The 17,415-nt window shown below is 56.4% G+C and overlaps 5 protein-coding genes across 5 annotated transcripts; 3 read left to right on the forward strand and 2 right to left on the reverse strand.

The window, feature by feature from the left end:
* Positions 1-298: 298 nt before the first annotated feature.
* GGS23DRAFT_529384 (uncharacterized protein) lies at positions 299-1,370 on the forward strand. The gene has a single exon (XM_051514720.1). The coding sequence runs from the start codon at positions 589-591 to the stop codon at positions 1,138-1,140; it is 552 nt and encodes a 183-aa protein (XP_051372073.1). The 5' UTR covers positions 299-588; the 3' UTR covers positions 1,141-1,370.
* Positions 1,371-2,557: 1,187 nt separating this feature from the next.
* Positions 2,558-3,909, reverse strand: GGS23DRAFT_529451 (uncharacterized protein). Its single transcript, XM_051514721.1, has one exon. The coding sequence runs from the start codon at positions 3,670-3,672 to the stop codon at positions 2,953-2,955; it is 720 nt and encodes a 239-aa protein (XP_051372074.1). The 5' UTR covers positions 3,673-3,909; the 3' UTR covers positions 2,558-2,952.
* On the forward strand, positions 3,645-6,440 carry GGS23DRAFT_566562 (arad-like aldolase/epimerase). The gene is made up of 5 exons (XM_051516281.1): positions 3,645-4,476; positions 4,591-4,699; positions 4,862-5,074; positions 5,536-5,606; positions 6,005-6,440. Exons 1-5 carry the CDS (start codon positions 4,314-4,316, stop codon positions 6,412-6,414), a joined length of 966 nt encoding a protein of 321 aa, XP_051372075.1. The 5' UTR covers positions 3,645-4,313; the 3' UTR covers positions 6,415-6,440.
* A 5,700-nt stretch (positions 6,441-12,140) lies between these two features.
* On the forward strand, positions 12,141-12,689 carry GGS23DRAFT_529499 (uncharacterized protein). Its single transcript, XM_051514722.1, has one exon. The coding sequence runs from the start codon at positions 12,271-12,273 to the stop codon at positions 12,604-12,606; it is 336 nt and encodes a 111-aa protein (XP_051372076.1). The 5' UTR covers positions 12,141-12,270; the 3' UTR covers positions 12,607-12,689.
* A 3,559-nt stretch (positions 12,690-16,248) lies between these two features.
* Positions 16,249-17,214, reverse strand: GGS23DRAFT_529567 (uncharacterized protein). Its single transcript, XM_051514723.1, has one exon. The coding sequence runs from the start codon at positions 17,059-17,061 to the stop codon at positions 16,585-16,587; it is 477 nt and encodes a 158-aa protein (XP_051372077.1). The 5' UTR covers positions 17,062-17,214; the 3' UTR covers positions 16,249-16,584.
* Between the last annotated feature and the right edge of the window lie 201 nt (positions 17,215-17,415).

Consider the following 17,415-nt stretch of genomic DNA (forward strand, 5'->3'; position numbering starts at 1 on the left):
CCATTAGGACGAAGGCGTGAGAGAGCGCAGACGCGCAACTAAATATGCCTCGAGACAATGTCGGACCAGGGTCCGCCTCCCCCTGGTCCTGTGCAAGTGGATATAGGTAATACCTACAGAGCTGCTTGATCTGGTCTAGTTCCGGGAGACCAGGCCCAGGCAGGGGGAACGGCTAACACACTAAAAGCGACAGAAAGGTCTCATCACCAACAACCTCCTGGTAGACCTTCAAGTAGGCGCCTATATATATTATATTTACGGGCGCCTACATACATTATATATATAGGTGGAAGACGATCTTCTCTTCTTTCCCATACTCTCCACTACTTGTACCTATACCATTTCTCTCACCCTTGTTCTCGCCTCGGATCACCGATATACAAACACTCTCAAGAATCCTCATCAGCTACCGCGTACCAAGTTTTTCCTGCGGCCTTCGCGTCGAGAGGAAGCCCACCCCGCCGAGCGCACCCGCAGATTCGCCCACTACACGCCGCCGACATCGACCAGAAGTCGGCACAGCGCGCCGCGCGAGCGCGAGCCTAGCTCTGCGATTCGCGCCACGCCCTCGCCAGAGGCACGGACGTCATGGAGGAGGCCGTGGAGGAAGTCGAGCAGCCGGCGGCGGCGTCGGCGGCGTCGGCGGGAGGACGAGCCGCGCAGCGGGCGATCATCATCTCGGGGTGGCCGTGCGTGGGCAAGTCGTGGCTGATCAACCGCGGCGCGATGGAGGGCTACGCGATCCTGGACCTGGACTCGTCGCGGTACTCGTTCCTGGCGGACGGGCGACGGAACCCGCGGTTCGAGGAGGACTACATCGCCGCGATCCTGCGGCGGGTCGGCGACGAGGTGATCCTGATGGTGTCGGCGCACCGCCAGGTGCGCCAGCGCCTCGCCGACCTCGGCCTGTGGTTCGCGCTCGTGATGCCGCGCCGCGAGCTGCGCGAGGTCTGGCTGCAGCGCATGGTGTCCCGCGGCACCGCCGACATGGTGCCCTTCTTCCGCGACAACTGGGACACCCTGGTCGCCGGCTGCGTCGCCCAGCAGGGCTGCGACATCGTCTATCTCGGCTCCGCGCAGTACCTCGAGAATGTAATACTCAACATCGTTACGAAGTTCAAGCCCCCGGCGGCCTACTAGCCGGTTAATGCTAATAAATTCCTACTTTTTGTCCTGCGATCCCTTCCGCGTGAATCTATACACCAGGAGCGGGGGAGAATACACCCTCACGCGTAGTTGGCGAGTCCGTCCGTCGGCTCGTGAGGCGCTTCGCATAATCCGAGCTCGCGTCTAGCCGGCTATTAGAGTGTACTTACGTATACGGCAATACCCGAAACCGCACCCAGTTTGGAAGTTAAGCGACGAGGCGTAGCCCGGCTCGCCGGGGTGTGGTGGCCAACCTCGTTTGGATATGCAGGCCGGCGGTGCTCTTCCCTACGTGACAGGCGAGTAGGCAGTCGGCCTCCAACGTTTTGCCGCTGTTCGTATATAATTACGATGAGGAGAAGTGAGAAGTAGGTAATATGGAGTGGGCTCAAGTAATATAGGTAACCTACTGCAGATTGCCTCGTCGTAATACTGACGATTCGCCTTCGACTTGATGCATACAGGGGCTAATTCTTACATAATATACCTACCTGTACATATTCGCGGGTATGTATTTTATAGGCATATATATATTGGGTATAGAGACTTATTACATATTTATTGTGGTGCTGAAAGCTATATAAGTGGATTACATTACTCCGTAGGCAGAGCGTAAGCATCTACTCTTTCCCGTAAAAAGCTATTTATACATCGTTCTATGCTGGATTTCTGACGGCATTAAGAGACGCCCGCGGACGCTTCTAGCAACAGGTAGTATATACAGCTCCATGTGTAAGTTTAGCAGCCTCGTATGGCACCGGAACCTGTTGGTAAACAGAGGTCAGGAAAAGAATTCGCATCTGACAGGGCTGATGTGTACTAGATGTCTAGGTGATGTGGAGTTATTACACGGTAAGCGAGCTAGTTCAGCCTGGTGCCTTCGTGAGGACAACGTCGCGTAAGGAATCCTATCTCCGAGCAAGGCTACAAGGCCCAGAAGGGAGACGCAGGTGTGTACATTTTCACGTGGCAGGAGATACGAAAGCAAGGGAAGGCTACAGGCACACTCTCTCATGTTAGAATAGGTACTGCAGAGTTGAAGCGCGTGGGCAGGTATACCTATGTCATGTGCAGAATAGGCGGCTATCTGGAAGCTATTCACTTCCGCAACGCAACAAACCGCACGATACCACTTGATAACCACTTGATCCACCTAGATATGAACAATGTCAAACTGGCTGTCCTTTTCATAGTCCCATGACCAACCAACCCTCCCATCACATGCGCACACATGCCAACCCTTAACCCGATCATATGCGAAGGCCACGAGCGAGCATGCGAGCGGACGCCCCCCTCGCGTGCCGCCGTCCCATGCACCCGGATCCGATAAACCCACGCTAGCTGGGGAGTTCGTTAGGGCGAGACTAGGCTATCAGTTGGGGAGTAGGGAAGTTGGCTAATATATCCAGAGAGGAGATGTACATCGCCAGCCAACAAGAAAAAAAAGGCGAGCAGAGAAGAGATAAGGCAGACGCCCTCTAATGCCTTCCTGCAGGCTGTCGGTAGATCAGAGAGAGAGAGAGAGAGGAAGAGCCCGGCCGTGTCCCGATACGCCGGCGAAGCCAAGAAGCTCGCCAACAAACCGGTTAGCCTGCCAACGCCGCTAGGCTGGGGCACGACGTTCGCGTAGACAGGGAGAGACGGGCAAGGGGGGGAGAAGCCAGCCAGCCAGCCAGCCAGCCAGCCAGCCAGTCAGCCGCCGGTTGAGGCAACCAACTACCCAACCACCCAACGGCGCCCTCCTCGTCCTCCTCACTTGGCCCACGTAGTATAGGTAGCTCTTGCGCCCTCCCGCGACGCGCCGGCCTACAACTCGAACGCCCCCCTCCAATCGCCTAGCCCGGACGTCGACAGGTCCCCCTCCGGGCCTCGCGGCTGGACCTGCCCTCGCCGAGCAGGCGGCCGCTGCGCTGCGTCGCTGGCATCGCTGATACGCGCGCGGCCGTCGCTCTCCGGCCGATGCTTCTCTCTCTCTCTCTCTCTCTGCGCCCGCGTCGTGTGGGTGTATGACAGGCGCCGCGCTTCATGGACTACTACTGCCTCCCTCCCAAGGCGGCGAACCGGACGCGCGGGGACACGTCGGCGCTGTGGCGCTATGCGCGCCCGAGGGAGCAGGGCCTGCAGGGTCGGAGTCGCACAGGGCCGGCGAGTGCCCGTGGTTTCTGCACCGCATATATCCAGAGAGAGAGAGGTATAGATAGGTGGAGTTGTAGATGTATACAGATGCAATACACCCCGAATTGCGCCCGACGAGGCCGAAAGCCCACCTTTTGAATACACTGTAGCTCCCCGCCGAAGGTGAAGGGAAAAAAAAAAAACCGGGCTATTAGTCGCCGATCCCGGAAGCGGGCGCCGGGGGAGAGGAGCGAGAGAGGGGAAGGGGTCCCTCTCCACCCCTCTCGGAGACGTCGAGCCGAAAAGCAGGACAGGACAGGACAGGACAGGCGAATGGATGGAGGATGGACGGCGGATCCTTCGCGCTCCCCTTGGCCTGCCGGTGCTGGTGCTGCTGCTGCGGGTGGACATGGGGATGGGGACCTTAGTATGCTTGACAGACCTAGCGGCCTACAGCAACCTATCGAGGGCATTCCCGGGCTGCTCCACCCCCCCGGGCAGACCAGACAACCGTCGAATGCCCTCTATTACCTATCGCCTCGCCCTCTCGCCCGCTCTCGCTTCCCCGCCGGGGGCCTTATCGTAGGTGCCCGATCCCCACGGCGTCCGCTGCCGCGCTCCACGTCCAGTGCCCGTAAAACGAAGAAATAGAGCAAATACATAATATCTATCGATACATATATATCATTACCCCTCTCCGCCAACCCTACCATTCACCGTCGTCCTCCTCCTCCTCCGAGTCGGAGGGTCGAGAGCGCTTTAAGGTCCCTAACCGCTCTAGTCAGCAAACAATAGCAACCCTAACCGCTCATCTTGCGCTTCTTTTTTTTTCCCTCCATCTCGTTTGTATCCCTCGACCCTCTGCCACCGCCGCCGGTCTCGACCTAGCGCAGGGCACGGCCCAGACCACCTACCGCATAATAATCCGCAGGCAGCGCGACGCGGCGCCGACGACTTCGAATCCAGGCCGTCCCGCCTACATACCTGTACCACCACCGCCGCGTCGAGAAGGGAAGAGAAGAAGAAGAAGGAGAAGAAGCGACGAAAAGGCCATGGCCCCCTCCGCGATCACCGAGACCGAAGCGGTGCCCCCCGCCGGCGGCCCGGCCGCGCTCGAGGCCCCGCAGAAGCACGCGGCCCACGACGCCGTCGTCGACGCCGAGGGCCGGGAGAAGACGCCGCTGGAGGCCATCTCGCACGGCATCGTCATGCCTGGTACGCCGCAGCCCTATCGTCCGCCAACATGAATATTTTCTCCTTGTAAAAAAAAGGAAAAAAAAAGGAAGGGAAAAAAACAAGGAAACGCGAGAACTGACCGAACCGGGCAAGGCATCCCCACCTTCCCGACGTACACGGCCCACCGGCGGCACGTCCTCGTGCACATGTCGGCCATCTTCCGCTTCTTCGCGCGGTCGGGCTTCACCGAGGGCCAGTCGGGGTGAGTTCGCCTCCGCGCGCAGGCACCAGCCACACACACACATATATATATATATATAACACGGCGTTGTTCGCTGACACAGCCTGCCCTCCGCTCCTCCCCCTCCCCCTCCCCACCGACGAGGAGAGAGAGAGAGAGAGAGAGGGCGATCGGTTCTCGCAGACACATCTCGGTGCGGGACCCGGAGTACGGCGGGCTGATGTGGATGAACCCGCTGGGGCGGCACTTCGGGATGCTCGCGGCCGGCGACATGATCTGCCTCGACATCGCGACCGGCCGCGTCGTCGGCGGCAACACCTCGCGCCCCGCCAACGCCGCCGGCTACCTGATCCACTCCGCCGTGCACAAGCGCCGCCCGCACAACATCCACGCCATGTACGTAAATTCTTTTTTTTTTTTTTGGTCCGGGGACGGGCATCTTCTTCTTCTCTCTCCCCCCCCCCATGCGCTACCACCCCATCCAGCAGGAGCATACCTTCCGATGTCCCCTCCCCTCCCCCCAACCCTTTTCCACCTTGTCCTCTCTCTTTTTCTACTTTCTCCCCTACCATCCTACCCCCCCTTACCCGCCTAGGTGCTATGTATGCACGTACGCGCATCGGACGGACGTCGTAGTAGTAGTAGTAAACCTGTCGGGTTGGGGAAAATTAGGAGTGGGGGAGGGGAGGAGTGTAGGTGGGGGGTGACTCGGGACGGCAGACACTGCGACGGTGATTCCACACGCGTATACCACCAGCCTCCCCCCCCCCCCTCTAAAAAAAACTCCCCCCCGACGCAAGGAGGAGAAGAATCATGCTAACCGCCTTTTCTCTGGCTTCGCCTCGTCTTCCTTGCAGCTGCCATGCGCACTCGAACGCCGGCCGGGCGTGGAGCGTGTTCGCGCGACCCCTAGAGATGCTTAATCAAGGTGGGTTTTTATTTCTCCTTTCGCTCATTCATTCCCTCGCTGGCCCACCTCCACCACCACCACCACCACCACCCTATCTCTTCCTCCCTCTCCCCCTCCCCCCCCCCCAACGTCCCATACTTGGGGGTCGAGCGGAAACCACTGTTCGGTTACCTCTCGGGGGTCCCCATCCGGCCGAGGAAGGAATCGATTCCCGGTCTCTCTCGCTCTAGGTCTCCCGCTTTTTCCGCATCGGGAGAATGAGAACTCAAAACCGACGCGAGGAGAGAAAGAGAGAGAGAGAGAGGGAGAGGGAGGGCGGAATGGGAGCAATGCATTGATTTCTTCGTCTTCTTTCCCTTCATTACCGAGTCCGGAAGGGGGTCGACCCAGGCTAACCTGCAGGGGCGGGCGCGCAGACGTGTGCAACTTCTACGGGGCGCAGGCCGTGTACGCGCGGTACGGGGGCATCGTGTTCGCGGCGGACGAGGGCGAGCACATCGCGGACGCGCTGGGCGCCGCGAGCAAGGGCGCCATCCTGATGAACCACGGCCTGCTCACCGTCGGCGCCACCGTCGACGAGGCCGGCTTCCTCTTCGGCCTCATGGACCGCGCCTGCGCCATGCAGCTCCAGGTCGAAGCCGCCGCCGCCGCCGGGCTCCCCAAGAACATCGTCAGCGACGACGAGGCCGCCTACAACTTCCGCATGGCCAGCGAGCCCAACGCCCTCTACCGCGAGGCCCAGCCCGACGTCGAGTACGAGCTCGAGAGGGCCGGCGGCGAGCACGTCCTCGCCAAGGGGTTCGAGAACCTGCATCTCTCTCCGTAGGACAAGGGGGGAATCTCCCGCTGTGGGGGGGAAAGTAGAGAAGGGGGGGGAAGAGGGGGGGGGATGGCACCATTGCACAACACACGTACCTACGTGTAGACACAGTAACCACGGAACGCTCTCGGGCTTTATTTACCCCCTATCTCGCGCAAACGTATGTCCGTAACAGGCGCAATTAAAAGAAAGAAAGAAAGGAAAAAGGAGAGAGAGACAGAATGCTTGCGTGCCAACCTCTAAGTCGCCAATCTCGGCGCACAGAGTAATCAACCCCGACCTCGATGCGTTACTAGCACTGCTACCCAGGAAGATGCCGTCGAGGTAACCGTCGCAGGGACCGTTGCTACCGCTACGCTGTCACTGCCACTGTCACCGCCATGCATGTATGTATGTACATATGTACTGACACCGCTGCAAGCTTCGCATCCCGGCCAAGGCCCGTATGCAAGAAAGACGAAATACTCAAATAAAATAAAAAAATTTCCTCGTCGAGTTGGCCTCACTGCCGAGCGGGTTCGCGCTGTAAACAGGTTAGCGCTGGGGGCGCGGAGATGACGGGACCGTCCCGCGCATGCCAGGGACGGCCCGCAATTTGCCTACTACGTGTTCTCTCGAGCCAGGGGTTCGTCGATGAGCAAGCGTGGGATCGCCCGATTATCGAAAGGTGAGCATGCCTGTATGTATAATGCATGTAGCCCCGTGGAGTTTCGCGGCCAACGACTGGTCCGGTCCAGAGGGATTGCGAAATCCACAACAACCTCCTTCCTCTCTAGACACGGCTGCTTGAAATCTTCCCGCTCGTAGATCGGAGAGGAGGGGGGGACTTGTTTTGATGCCGATGTTTCACGACAAGATCGAGCCTCGCTCGATGCTCACCAAAAGAGAGATAGATGGCAGGCCAGTCCGAAGGGGGGGGGGGGGGGGGGGGTCAGGCTTTACTTTTAACCTGCCTACTCCTGTTGCCTACCCCTTTACACCGATTGGCCAGACTTAGATGAAGGCATAGATTTGTGGGTGAGAGAGAGCCAGCCAAGCTCTGCGTTCCTCGACCCCGAAATCTGCCTGCAGTCTGTCCGTTCTGCGATCTCGCAATGGCAACCCAGATAAGACCTCTCACTCAGAAGCTGGCCACTCGGGCGAGGTCCGCGGCCAGATCAATACGACGATGACTGTTCGGATCAACCTGGGCCAACTTCGATAGTCTCGCCGTCCACGCTACCCTTATTATGTATTTAAACCCCTCAAAAAAAGGGGAGGCTCGTCCGATCATCGTCCCTTTTTTAGAAATAAGCACACTATCTGCATCGAATTACGTGCAGGATTCTCGGCACTACTGCGCTAGATAGATCGGCAGTCCTTCGCGCGTAGCTTCTATCACCGGTCCTCGGCGGTGCGCCAGGGGACAGGTGAATAAGCCGGACTCTCTCTCGACTCGTCGATTCGGCTGCGCGATAGGTGCTCATCTCTGAAGGGCCACGCTAGGGGATCGGTGATCCCGCGCAGAAACGCTGCGTTTGACGCATCGAAGAGCGCATGGCTGCCTGGACGAATCCTCGGCATCTCATGACCGAGGCTGTCGTTGACCCAGGCCGTACAAACGTCTTGTCGAGCAGGTGGCTGCAGCCGGCTTGTCTCATCTCCTAGGTATTGAGCACGCACCGAGGCTGGATGCTAAGAGATGCGGCTTCAAATCACACCCGAATGGGCGTGCACCTCGTGTTTACACACTGTACGGCTCGGGTTTTGCCTAGGTATGAAAGGTGAAGGAAGGTTAGGCTCCTCGGCCCGGGCCAAAAGAATAACGCCTTGCCCCTTACCACGCAGGACCTACTACGTGCATAACTCGACCCGCGAAAAAAAAAAAATTACACATTCCCCTATCCACCCTTGATCGACGGTTTGTGCCGGCATATACGGTATGCGACAAGCCATGTGCCCCCAACACCGATGCTGTTATGTAAAGTATCACTATCGGACTGAACCAATTTCGTCACGGTTGTCAGCATTTAACCAGGACATGTGGGGTGTGACTCTCTTCTTGCCGCAAGGTTCAGGAGCACGGTGCCAAACAGACGGGGCCTGGAACAAATAGATGAGCCAGTTCCAGGCTCGCCGTCTGTATGAGTTCAGCATAAGTCACGCTTCGGTGAGTCGCCTATTGAACTAATGTTCCTGAGGACCGAGACAGGGTCAGCTCCACCGGGAAACCCCCACACGGGCCAGAAGCGACGGGGAGGTGGGAAAAGAGGCGGCAGAATTCCAGACGTGGGATCATTCGTCTGCCGTAGGACCGCAATTTCCAAGTCCAGCCCCCGCCACGGCCCAGTCGGACGACCCAAAGTGGCGGCATACCTGTCTTTCCAGGTGCGCCGGCACCACCAGGACATTCCAAGGACAGGATAGCTCCCAGCCGTGGAATGAAGGCTAAGACAAGGACGAGGAGCTTCTCGAAAATTCCCAATCTCGCCAGGCCTTGCTTCTCTGAGACTCACTAGTCGCCGACATCGACGAGTCACCGTCGGCAGATCTATGGGGTCTCATCCCAGCCTGATTGCGCGGCCCCATCAGGGTCAGACAACGCCCTGATTGTCGGACCCCGTCACCGGAGCACACGGTACTACCGGGGGGGAGGGGGGAGGAGAAGGTGCCCGGGACGGAGAATTAATGACGACCTAAGACTGTTTGCGTGGAACTACTGGAAACCCACCCGATTGCGTGCCGTCTCCTTACCTACCTAAAGAGCACTTGGGACGATGCATGTAGCACCTCTCACACGGCAACGGCTGTAACTGATGGGAAGCCCCTGGTGCCTGGATCCATGGCGGACATTGCCTCGTCGGTGGGCTCGGAGGTGCGCGGCCGCAAGTAAGACATTGACGACGCTGTCGGGGCCTTCCGCCACTGGCGTAGCTGGGAGATCGGGCACGACGGGATCGTGGAGCGCGCTTCCGGCCGCTCCTAGCGTCGGGTCTCTAAGGCGCAAGGAATGAGACAGGGTCCACGGAAGAAGGGTCCGCGGCGGGACGCAAGGAGGGCCCGCAGCTGCCTCAGGGAAGAGCCGGCTGGGAGAAGCTCTGAAACGTGGCATAACAGAAGGCCTAAGAAACATGCTTTGATGATGATGATGATGATGATGCCAAGACTGGGATTAAAAGGGGCTGCCGGAAAGCGAGGCCGCGACTATTGGGTTTGGGCCCGGTCTCGGTGGGTGCTTTTTTTTTCCCGTTCTTCTCTTGTCGGAAAAGTCCCTCCCTGCTTGGACACGTCGTCGACGTGGATTGGTCGGGGGGAAAAGTCGTAACGGAGCACTGACGGCTTCGATGACCTTGGTCTCGGTATCGCACGAAGCACAGTGGCCGCCCCAATGCCGGGGTGGGAACGCCCCGTAACCAGGCACAAACTAGATGGATATGCACATGTGAGGTCGGACGTGGGACGGAATGCCAGCCGGGTGCGGCAAGTGTAAGATCTCACGATGGTACCTATTCGTTGGACGAGTAGGGGATGAGGTTTCTCGCACTGGTAAAACATCATCATGCAACACTAGCACCGCACTCCTTGCGTTTCCAATGCCGTGGCATCGACGACGGACAGGTGCTAAGCAGCAGAGCATGGTTGCTAGCTTCTCAGCGCCATTGCTGTTGCTATTGTTATTGTTGATATTGTTGTCCAGCAAGCCTCAGCATCCCATCAGGTAGGTATGAGCAGGTATGTCTCAGGAGGGGGTTCGGTGGCACCGGATGGCGCTCGACAGACGCCGTCGAGACTCTCAGAGGGTCGAGGCTCTCGCCGAGGAGAGCGAGAGAATGGGGCGGAATGCTCCTCAAGGGACTTTAATCTTAGCACCGTCCTGAAAATCTAATAGTAGCATATAGGGGACAGGGAGCAATAGTAAGTGCAGATAGGCACTGTCGGGTTAGGAACGTCTAGCAGCCGTCGACCGATGGATTTGTAGCTATTTGGAGAACGGGTCCGATGGATTGAGGGATGTCCTAGTTAGCAGGGAAGGCTGAAAAATGTCCCGAGAGGAGTTTTCGGCCAGTCCTTGCCTGGGCTCCTGTCCCCGTACCTGGGTACGTGCGTGACTAATATCGGTGTTCGTAGGTACCTGCTTTAGCACCTTAAATGGGGCAGCCTTAGGTACCCGCGCCATTCCGCGTTGGTATGTGGGCGCATATGTCTACATTAGGTACCTACCCAAAGTACCCGTGTGGCGACATGTTGCTGGGATATTGCCCAAATTGTGGCCTTAGGCAGGATGGAGGGGACCCGTAGCTGGCGAATGGGGGGTCCGGATGTACCCTGCCCGTCTAGTTGGGTAGGCAGGTACACGTACGTCGATAAATGGGGCGTCTCACTCCCAGACCTTGGTATTTGGCAGTTGAATCTCCGCCTGTTATGTTTCGTGCTGGCCGAGGCGAATCCAAGCGAGAGAGAGAGAAAAAGCCGCGACTCTCGAGAGGCGGCGTCGTTATGCAAGCGGTTCCATTCAGGTGTCTACCGAAGCTTCAGTCTTCTTGGTTAGCATGTATAGCTGGTGCTCTATGCGGGGGACGCTGTCGCTTTCCATGCAATGATCTAATCCGTCTCCCGCCCAAGATTGTCGTCTCTTCCCTCTTTGTTTTTTTTTTTAAGGCCATCCTTTCCGGTTTTTGCCTCGCACCTATCAGCAGATTCGTCACGTTAATATCGACGAGGGTGGTGGGGGTCACCCTCTCTCATCTCGGCATCAAATCCGTGCCTACACACTCCCCCCCCTTTTCTCTCTCTTACCGTGGTGAGAAGATACGACAGGCCGAAGCCGGAAGTCGGAAGCATCCTCGATACTCCTCTGCCGCTGGTGGGGGGTTTTCCTTTTCGACTCGATGAAGCGATCAATCGATCGACGACGCACGGTACCTATAGCAAGACCTATAACCTCTCTAGCAATTCGCGCAACTCGCTATGAAACAGGCTTGCAGGAAGTCTCTGGTGGATGCATAACAGCACAGCGCAGCAAGTCAGCCCGTTTTAACTCGTATTTGGTTCCCTACGTAAGAGTGCACAGCACAGTAGATATCGCGTCAGTATCGCGTCGACAGGCTGCCGATCTCGACGTCGACGTCATATCCCATATCTGGAATCTTCTTCCGTAACATCGCCTCTTCTTCGCGAGCCGCTAATCTTTTCTCGGCCTTGGGCTTCTTCCCCCCACCTAAGCCTCAATCCGCCTTTTCGCCTTCTTACTACGAAGTAGCATTCTATTGCTTATTGCTGTTTATATAGGATTGGTCTGGAGTCACACTAAGCTGCACTAGTTTACCAAAAAAAACGAGTGCGTGTCAGTCTAGGTTATGCCAACGTCTCTCGATGCATCATACGGTTGTTAGTCACGGATCGAGGCTGAGGGCTTGGGAAAAAAAAATCTTCTCTTTCCATCACCGTTAGGTCTGAAACATCGATAGAGTGCTATCATGTCCCTTCGTACCGGTACCGCATTAAACAACAAACAGGGTAGATTGCCGCCCTGCCCGGCGTGTAGGACTCGCTCAGAGACAAGCCTCTTAGACAATTCGATTCTCCAACCCTTTCTGGTCACAGGCAGCCTGCCCGTTGCCATTTTTGACCTGCCCTGTTGGCTGCCTGATCTGGGACGGCCGTGACATCTTTTTCTGTCATTGTCCTACCGGATGCTTACCGGATGTTGTCCCAACAGAAAAAAAAAATTTTTTTTTCTTCCCTCTCATAGCCTGCCTGGGTGCATGGGGGAGATCGGTTGCTCAAACTTCCCATGGATAAAAGGAAGACGGGAATAGTAACGAGGTAAGTCAAGAACGACAAATATAACGACAGGATCAACAAGATCAACATCCCGATCCGATGGGGGGTGTGCATGTTTGGGGGTTACATACGTTTGGAGCTGCAACGCCTCTCTTGTGCGTTCTTGTGACGAGGCACGGAAGAACTCTTCCCAGTTTTCTCGTTTTCTCAACTACTGCCATCCGTCCATCCGCTTCAATGCAATATCCCTCGTCTCAGTTCCGTGGTTTCTCCTTGTCTCTCTCTCTCTCTCTCTCTCTTTTCTTTTTTCTCATTTACAGTCCTGTCATCAAAGGAGGTTACAGGTTCTTTAATAAGAGAATTATATATGCAAATACACGGCGCTGCGTATGCAATTCGTCGAGCGACGTCCGTGTCCCTTGCATGCATGCATGATAAAAAGACGTCGTAGGTCAGATAGGACTTTGCCCGACTCCCGATGCCGGGGGTCGGCCTCCAACCGCTCAAGCGCATAATTTTGATATGACGACTCCTAGGATGTGGCCTCGATTGCGTGCATACTTCGATATGCCAGGTATTTGTAAGGCAGGCGTCAATAGGTATGATAGGAGGGGGAGGTAGATTACGTGCGGCATCCTATGGCATAGACGTGCCACTGCCTATAGGATACAGGGCGTGTATACGTGTATACGTGTGCATAGATGCAGGATGGCGTTGTGCTTACAGTGATAGGGACGACTTGCCGTGCAGACAGACAGCCCATCCTCGCTCATTACTACGTCCCTCCCCTCCGGTATACCTGCATACTTGGCATGCACGTACGCCGCCTACCTCTTGCTTATCTACACACAAAGCAAAGCGCAATACTACCTGCCTACCTCACGGGCGCCTCTATAGGATGATAAGTGTCTTCGGTGCGGGTGTAGACACTTTTGTATGAGTACGTATACACATATCGCGGGACAAAAGATGTATGCGACGGGCGGCACCGAGGAATGGGCGGCGTTCAGGTTTGACAGCTGCTCATTGGGCCGATGGCCCGCCGGGCGTCTCGCGCGGGAGAATGTGGTTTCATTGACGTATGCGACTCGGGAAATCGTGCAATGGGCCCTAGGGTCGGGCCACTCGTCGCAGCATGCTCTGGTGAATTCCAATGGGTTGCGCAGGTGGAATGCGCGGGTTGGGGAAATGGAAAAAATGGAAGTGTAGAATCGCCCGTGCTCTGCTCTGCGAGAGTACCGGGCGACACGATGTAGGTAGCATTTTGGGGGCATCTGGGCGAGCACGGCGGGAGCGTGTAACTGGCAAGTTGTGTAAGTCAATGGATTACCGGACGGGTTTGTGCCAAACACCAGTACGGCTTCCCTCCCGCTTCCTCCCGCCGCGAAGACCTACACCAACAGCATTTCCCCCCCCTTGGCCTGCCTACCAGGCACACCAGGCACGTATTATACCTGCCTACATACCCCCGTATATAGACAGGCGTGTAGTTGAGCTTTAGGTGTGCATCGACCTCGTAAGCCCTGCCCGCGACCCCCCCCGCGGCCCCGAGTCCGAGTCGTGTCTGGTTCTGTACGACGTTGATGAGTTGAAGCGAGCAGGGACGCGGGTGTGGATTGTGGATTGGATGGATGTCAATATCTACCTATCTACCCAAGTACCATCTACCCACCCATACCATGGTCCGTCCCGTCTTGTCGGAACATAAACGGAATTACACTCGCCCATAGTTTACTTGTTGTATGAGAGGTAGGAGGTAGTCCGATGGACGTTGTGTAGGAGGTACCTAGGTGTGCAGATGTAGGTAGGGTATAAAGAAGGGTCTTAGATTAGCACCTCCTAACCCCTATTAGAGATGCCTGCTACCTCGCTATCTGCCGTACATATATCCATGCCTTATGCATATATATACCTACCTATATATATACATACGCATTGCATCTCTAAGTAGTAGGTTGGGTATGCCTTACGGACAGGACGGATCCGCTTTCGGCCTCTCCACGTAGGCACTTGGGTTCGTCACCTACCCTCCCTCCCCCCTCGGGGTAATCTGGCTGTATGAGTACTATGTCGGTATGTAGGTATAAGCCCAGCCGATGGTAGGTAGGGACGCATACCTACCTCCTATATTGTGGCCTCATACTCAGCAGATCCTCCCTCCGTGTGTGTGTGGCTGATAAGCCTCGAAACCTGCCCTGCCGGCGTCACCGCGCCATCTGCCATTACGCGATTATCCGTCTTATTCTTCTTCTTACCAATCTACTACCTACCTACCTACCTACTTGCTACCCTTCTCCCTCTCCCTCGCCTCCCTTCTGCCGCTACCGCTATCGCTCTCCCACCGCATTGTTCCTTATTTCCGCAGGGAAGCACGGCGTGACACAGATGACAATACACGTATGCAGCGCCTCCTCCTCCCCCGTAGACTCGTGTAGGCCTGGCCTGCATGGGCCTGCCGAGACGAACACTAGCCGTAGGCAGCATGTCTCAGCACCCGATCTATATACGTATACATACCTGAGGTGCACGCCTCGGTGTCCCGAGGGAAACGAGCAGAGAGAAAAAAAAAGAAAAGAAATTCTCACTAGAGAAAAACGCCACAGCCAAGTAAGACTCATGGTTTCGCATTGCGGTACCTACGTATCCCTCCACACACCTACCCTCGCCCCCCTCATCCCCCTTCCATAGGGCTCAACGCCGACGGCGATCATGGCGTGCCCTCAAAGGTCTATCCCTGCACGGAGAGTTGATAGGACCCAATAGCCGGCGCCCAGCGTGGTGCTATGTAAGCAAGCGTACAGGTATTGGAGATGGCATTCTGCCTCCTCCTCGCGCCGGTCTCGAGGCCAGCCAGTACCAGCACCGGCCGACGTAGCGCTGGCGGCGTAATTACATCGTAGTAGCACCTACATACATACCTACCTAACCTACCTTACTTCCTCCATACCAGCACAGCACGCCGCAGAGTCGTAGCCACGGATCTACGCATGTGCGGTGTACATGAGGGGCCAATGCACGTCCATTAGTAAGTTGTTCGACGAAAGAGGACTTAGGACAACGCCAGAGGGCGCTTCCCGCTCCGTCCAAAGCGAGCTAGGAGCTCGCCTTGGCGATCAGCTGTTGCGCCTCCATCCAGATGGTCTGACGATCACATCTTAGCATATCTGGCCGGGGGGGCGGATATGGAAATTGGGAAGTCGAACGAAAACGACTACTGGGAAAGGGAATAGAAGAAAGAAAATTTTTTTTTGACGAGCCCGGCATGACTTGTCCCCTAGTTACTAAGAAACAATCTACCCCCACCAAGAAACAACTTCAATTTTCGATGTCCCCCTGCAGCACCCAATACGCTGACCAGATAGGTTGCCTCTCTGCCGTACTATGTACCTACCACTTTCGACTCTATCTTTTTCCTCCTTCCCTCTCCATGGGATGGTTGATATGGGAGTTCCCCTCGTAGAGTTAGCATCTGTGATTGCTGTATCGGGAAGGTCATCTTAACGCCCTCGTTGCAAATCCGGCAGTGCCGGGGGGGGGCCAGCATTCTCTCGACGAGTTTGTCATTTTACTTATCTAGCATCATGAAAGCATCAGGAGTAGGCACAATTTTCAAAGAGGAAGGATGATGGATGGTAGTGTGAGGGGCCTGAACTGTTTTATTGTATTTTTTCGGGTGCTCTTGTGAACCAAGCTCCTGTGACTCCCGCGCATTTCGGCGTCGGTCTAGAGAAGGCAGTGTCATGCTAGTTTAGCCCTGGCTGCCTAAAAACGAGTACCAAGTCCCATCAATCCACGCGCTGGTGGATGAGCCGGCGGTCCCAGGTGTAAACCTGCCCACGGCTGCAAATGCCTTGTCCTTTTTCTTAACGCCGTCGCCTCTCCTCGGACGACTCCCAAAACACGAAACCGCTCATCGGAAGCCAGTGTGATCTAGCCGACTCTGCTCTTCCCGTGCCTGTCCCAGAAACCCGATCCCGGCATTGACGTGCCATGCAGATAGAAAAAACCAAGTGATATCTCGATATTGTGGTACAGCGCCCTCGCCCACACCAGTTGAACCCTCCCCTAGAATGTGCACCCGCGCGGTCCGAAGCGCGAGGCCAAGACAAGAATCCCGAAATGACCAAAAACTTTTATGATGCTGTGCTCCGGAAGATGCTCTTGTACAAAGTAACAGATGGTGTAGAAGTAATGGTGGTAGTAGTGGCGGTAATGTGTGGTGAGTATGTTTGTTTGTTGCTTCGTGTCGACTCGTTCTGATCCAGAAACAAGGAAATAAAGATGGAAAAAAGAATGAGTCGTGTGGTGGACGCTTGGAGCTGGTGGTGGCCATCAGCTTAGCGGGTATAATAAGTGGAGTGTTCGATGTTCATAATCGAGGAGAGGAAACGTCGTTAGGTCGGTAGGGCCCGTCTAGTAGGATCGTCGTCGCTGTTGGAGGCGGGCGTGTTCGAACGAGCTAGCGTAGTCTCTTAATTGCTTCTTGGCCTTGTCGGACAATTGGGTTCCTTCGCTTCCCGACGCCGACGACGAAGACGTGCTGCCGAGAGAGCAGAGGCTGCTGTGGGAACTGGATGGGGTGAGTACCCGGGCGGAAGACCCCGACGAGGACTCGGACCGTTGAGACAGATAGGACTGAGGCAGCGGCGTCGAACCGTAGGGTTGGGCATTGCTGAAATCGTAGGCGGGCGGCAGGTGGAACTTGGCCTGTGATCTCGGGGCTGTCCAGCTGTAGCCAGCGAGCCCCGGAGAGCTGGCAGGCGTGCTTGCTGACGCAGACGTCTTCTCGAAATCCGATAGACGGCACGACTCGGAGCAGTAGGTAGCGCCGTCTGTTTGCCTGTCGCAGGCAAGACAGAATTCGGGCTCCCAGGACAGGTCGGCAGACATGGCGTCCAGCTGGCGGGTGTGTGGTGGTGGTGGTGGTGGTGGTGGTGGTGGAAACTTGCGTGTGAAGCGAACGAGTATCGCTGTCTGGGCAGTCGAAGCCAACTCGGCGGTGCAGGAACTGGCAGACGGGGAGACGAGAGTCGGTTGGAGGCGATGCGTCGGTCTCAATGTATGGCGAGACTATTCGAGCACGCTGAGGCAGTAGGTGGTAGGTGTGTCTACCGTGATGTGTGTTTGTGTGCGCGGAGGTGGGTTGTGTAGAGGGCCGAGGTGAGGTGACGAGCGCGAGGGGCGTCAGGTTGGTCTTTATACTCTGGTTGCGGGTTGGCAAGATGGTATCATGCTCTGGGCGGT

Source organism: Durotheca rogersii (genome assembly GCF_024521655.1).
Source record: "Durotheca rogersii strain YMJ 92031201 chromosome Unknown GGS23scaffold_9, whole genome shotgun sequence".
Classification (NCBI taxonomy): domain Eukaryota; kingdom Fungi; phylum Ascomycota; class Sordariomycetes; order Xylariales; family Xylariaceae; genus Durotheca; species Durotheca rogersii.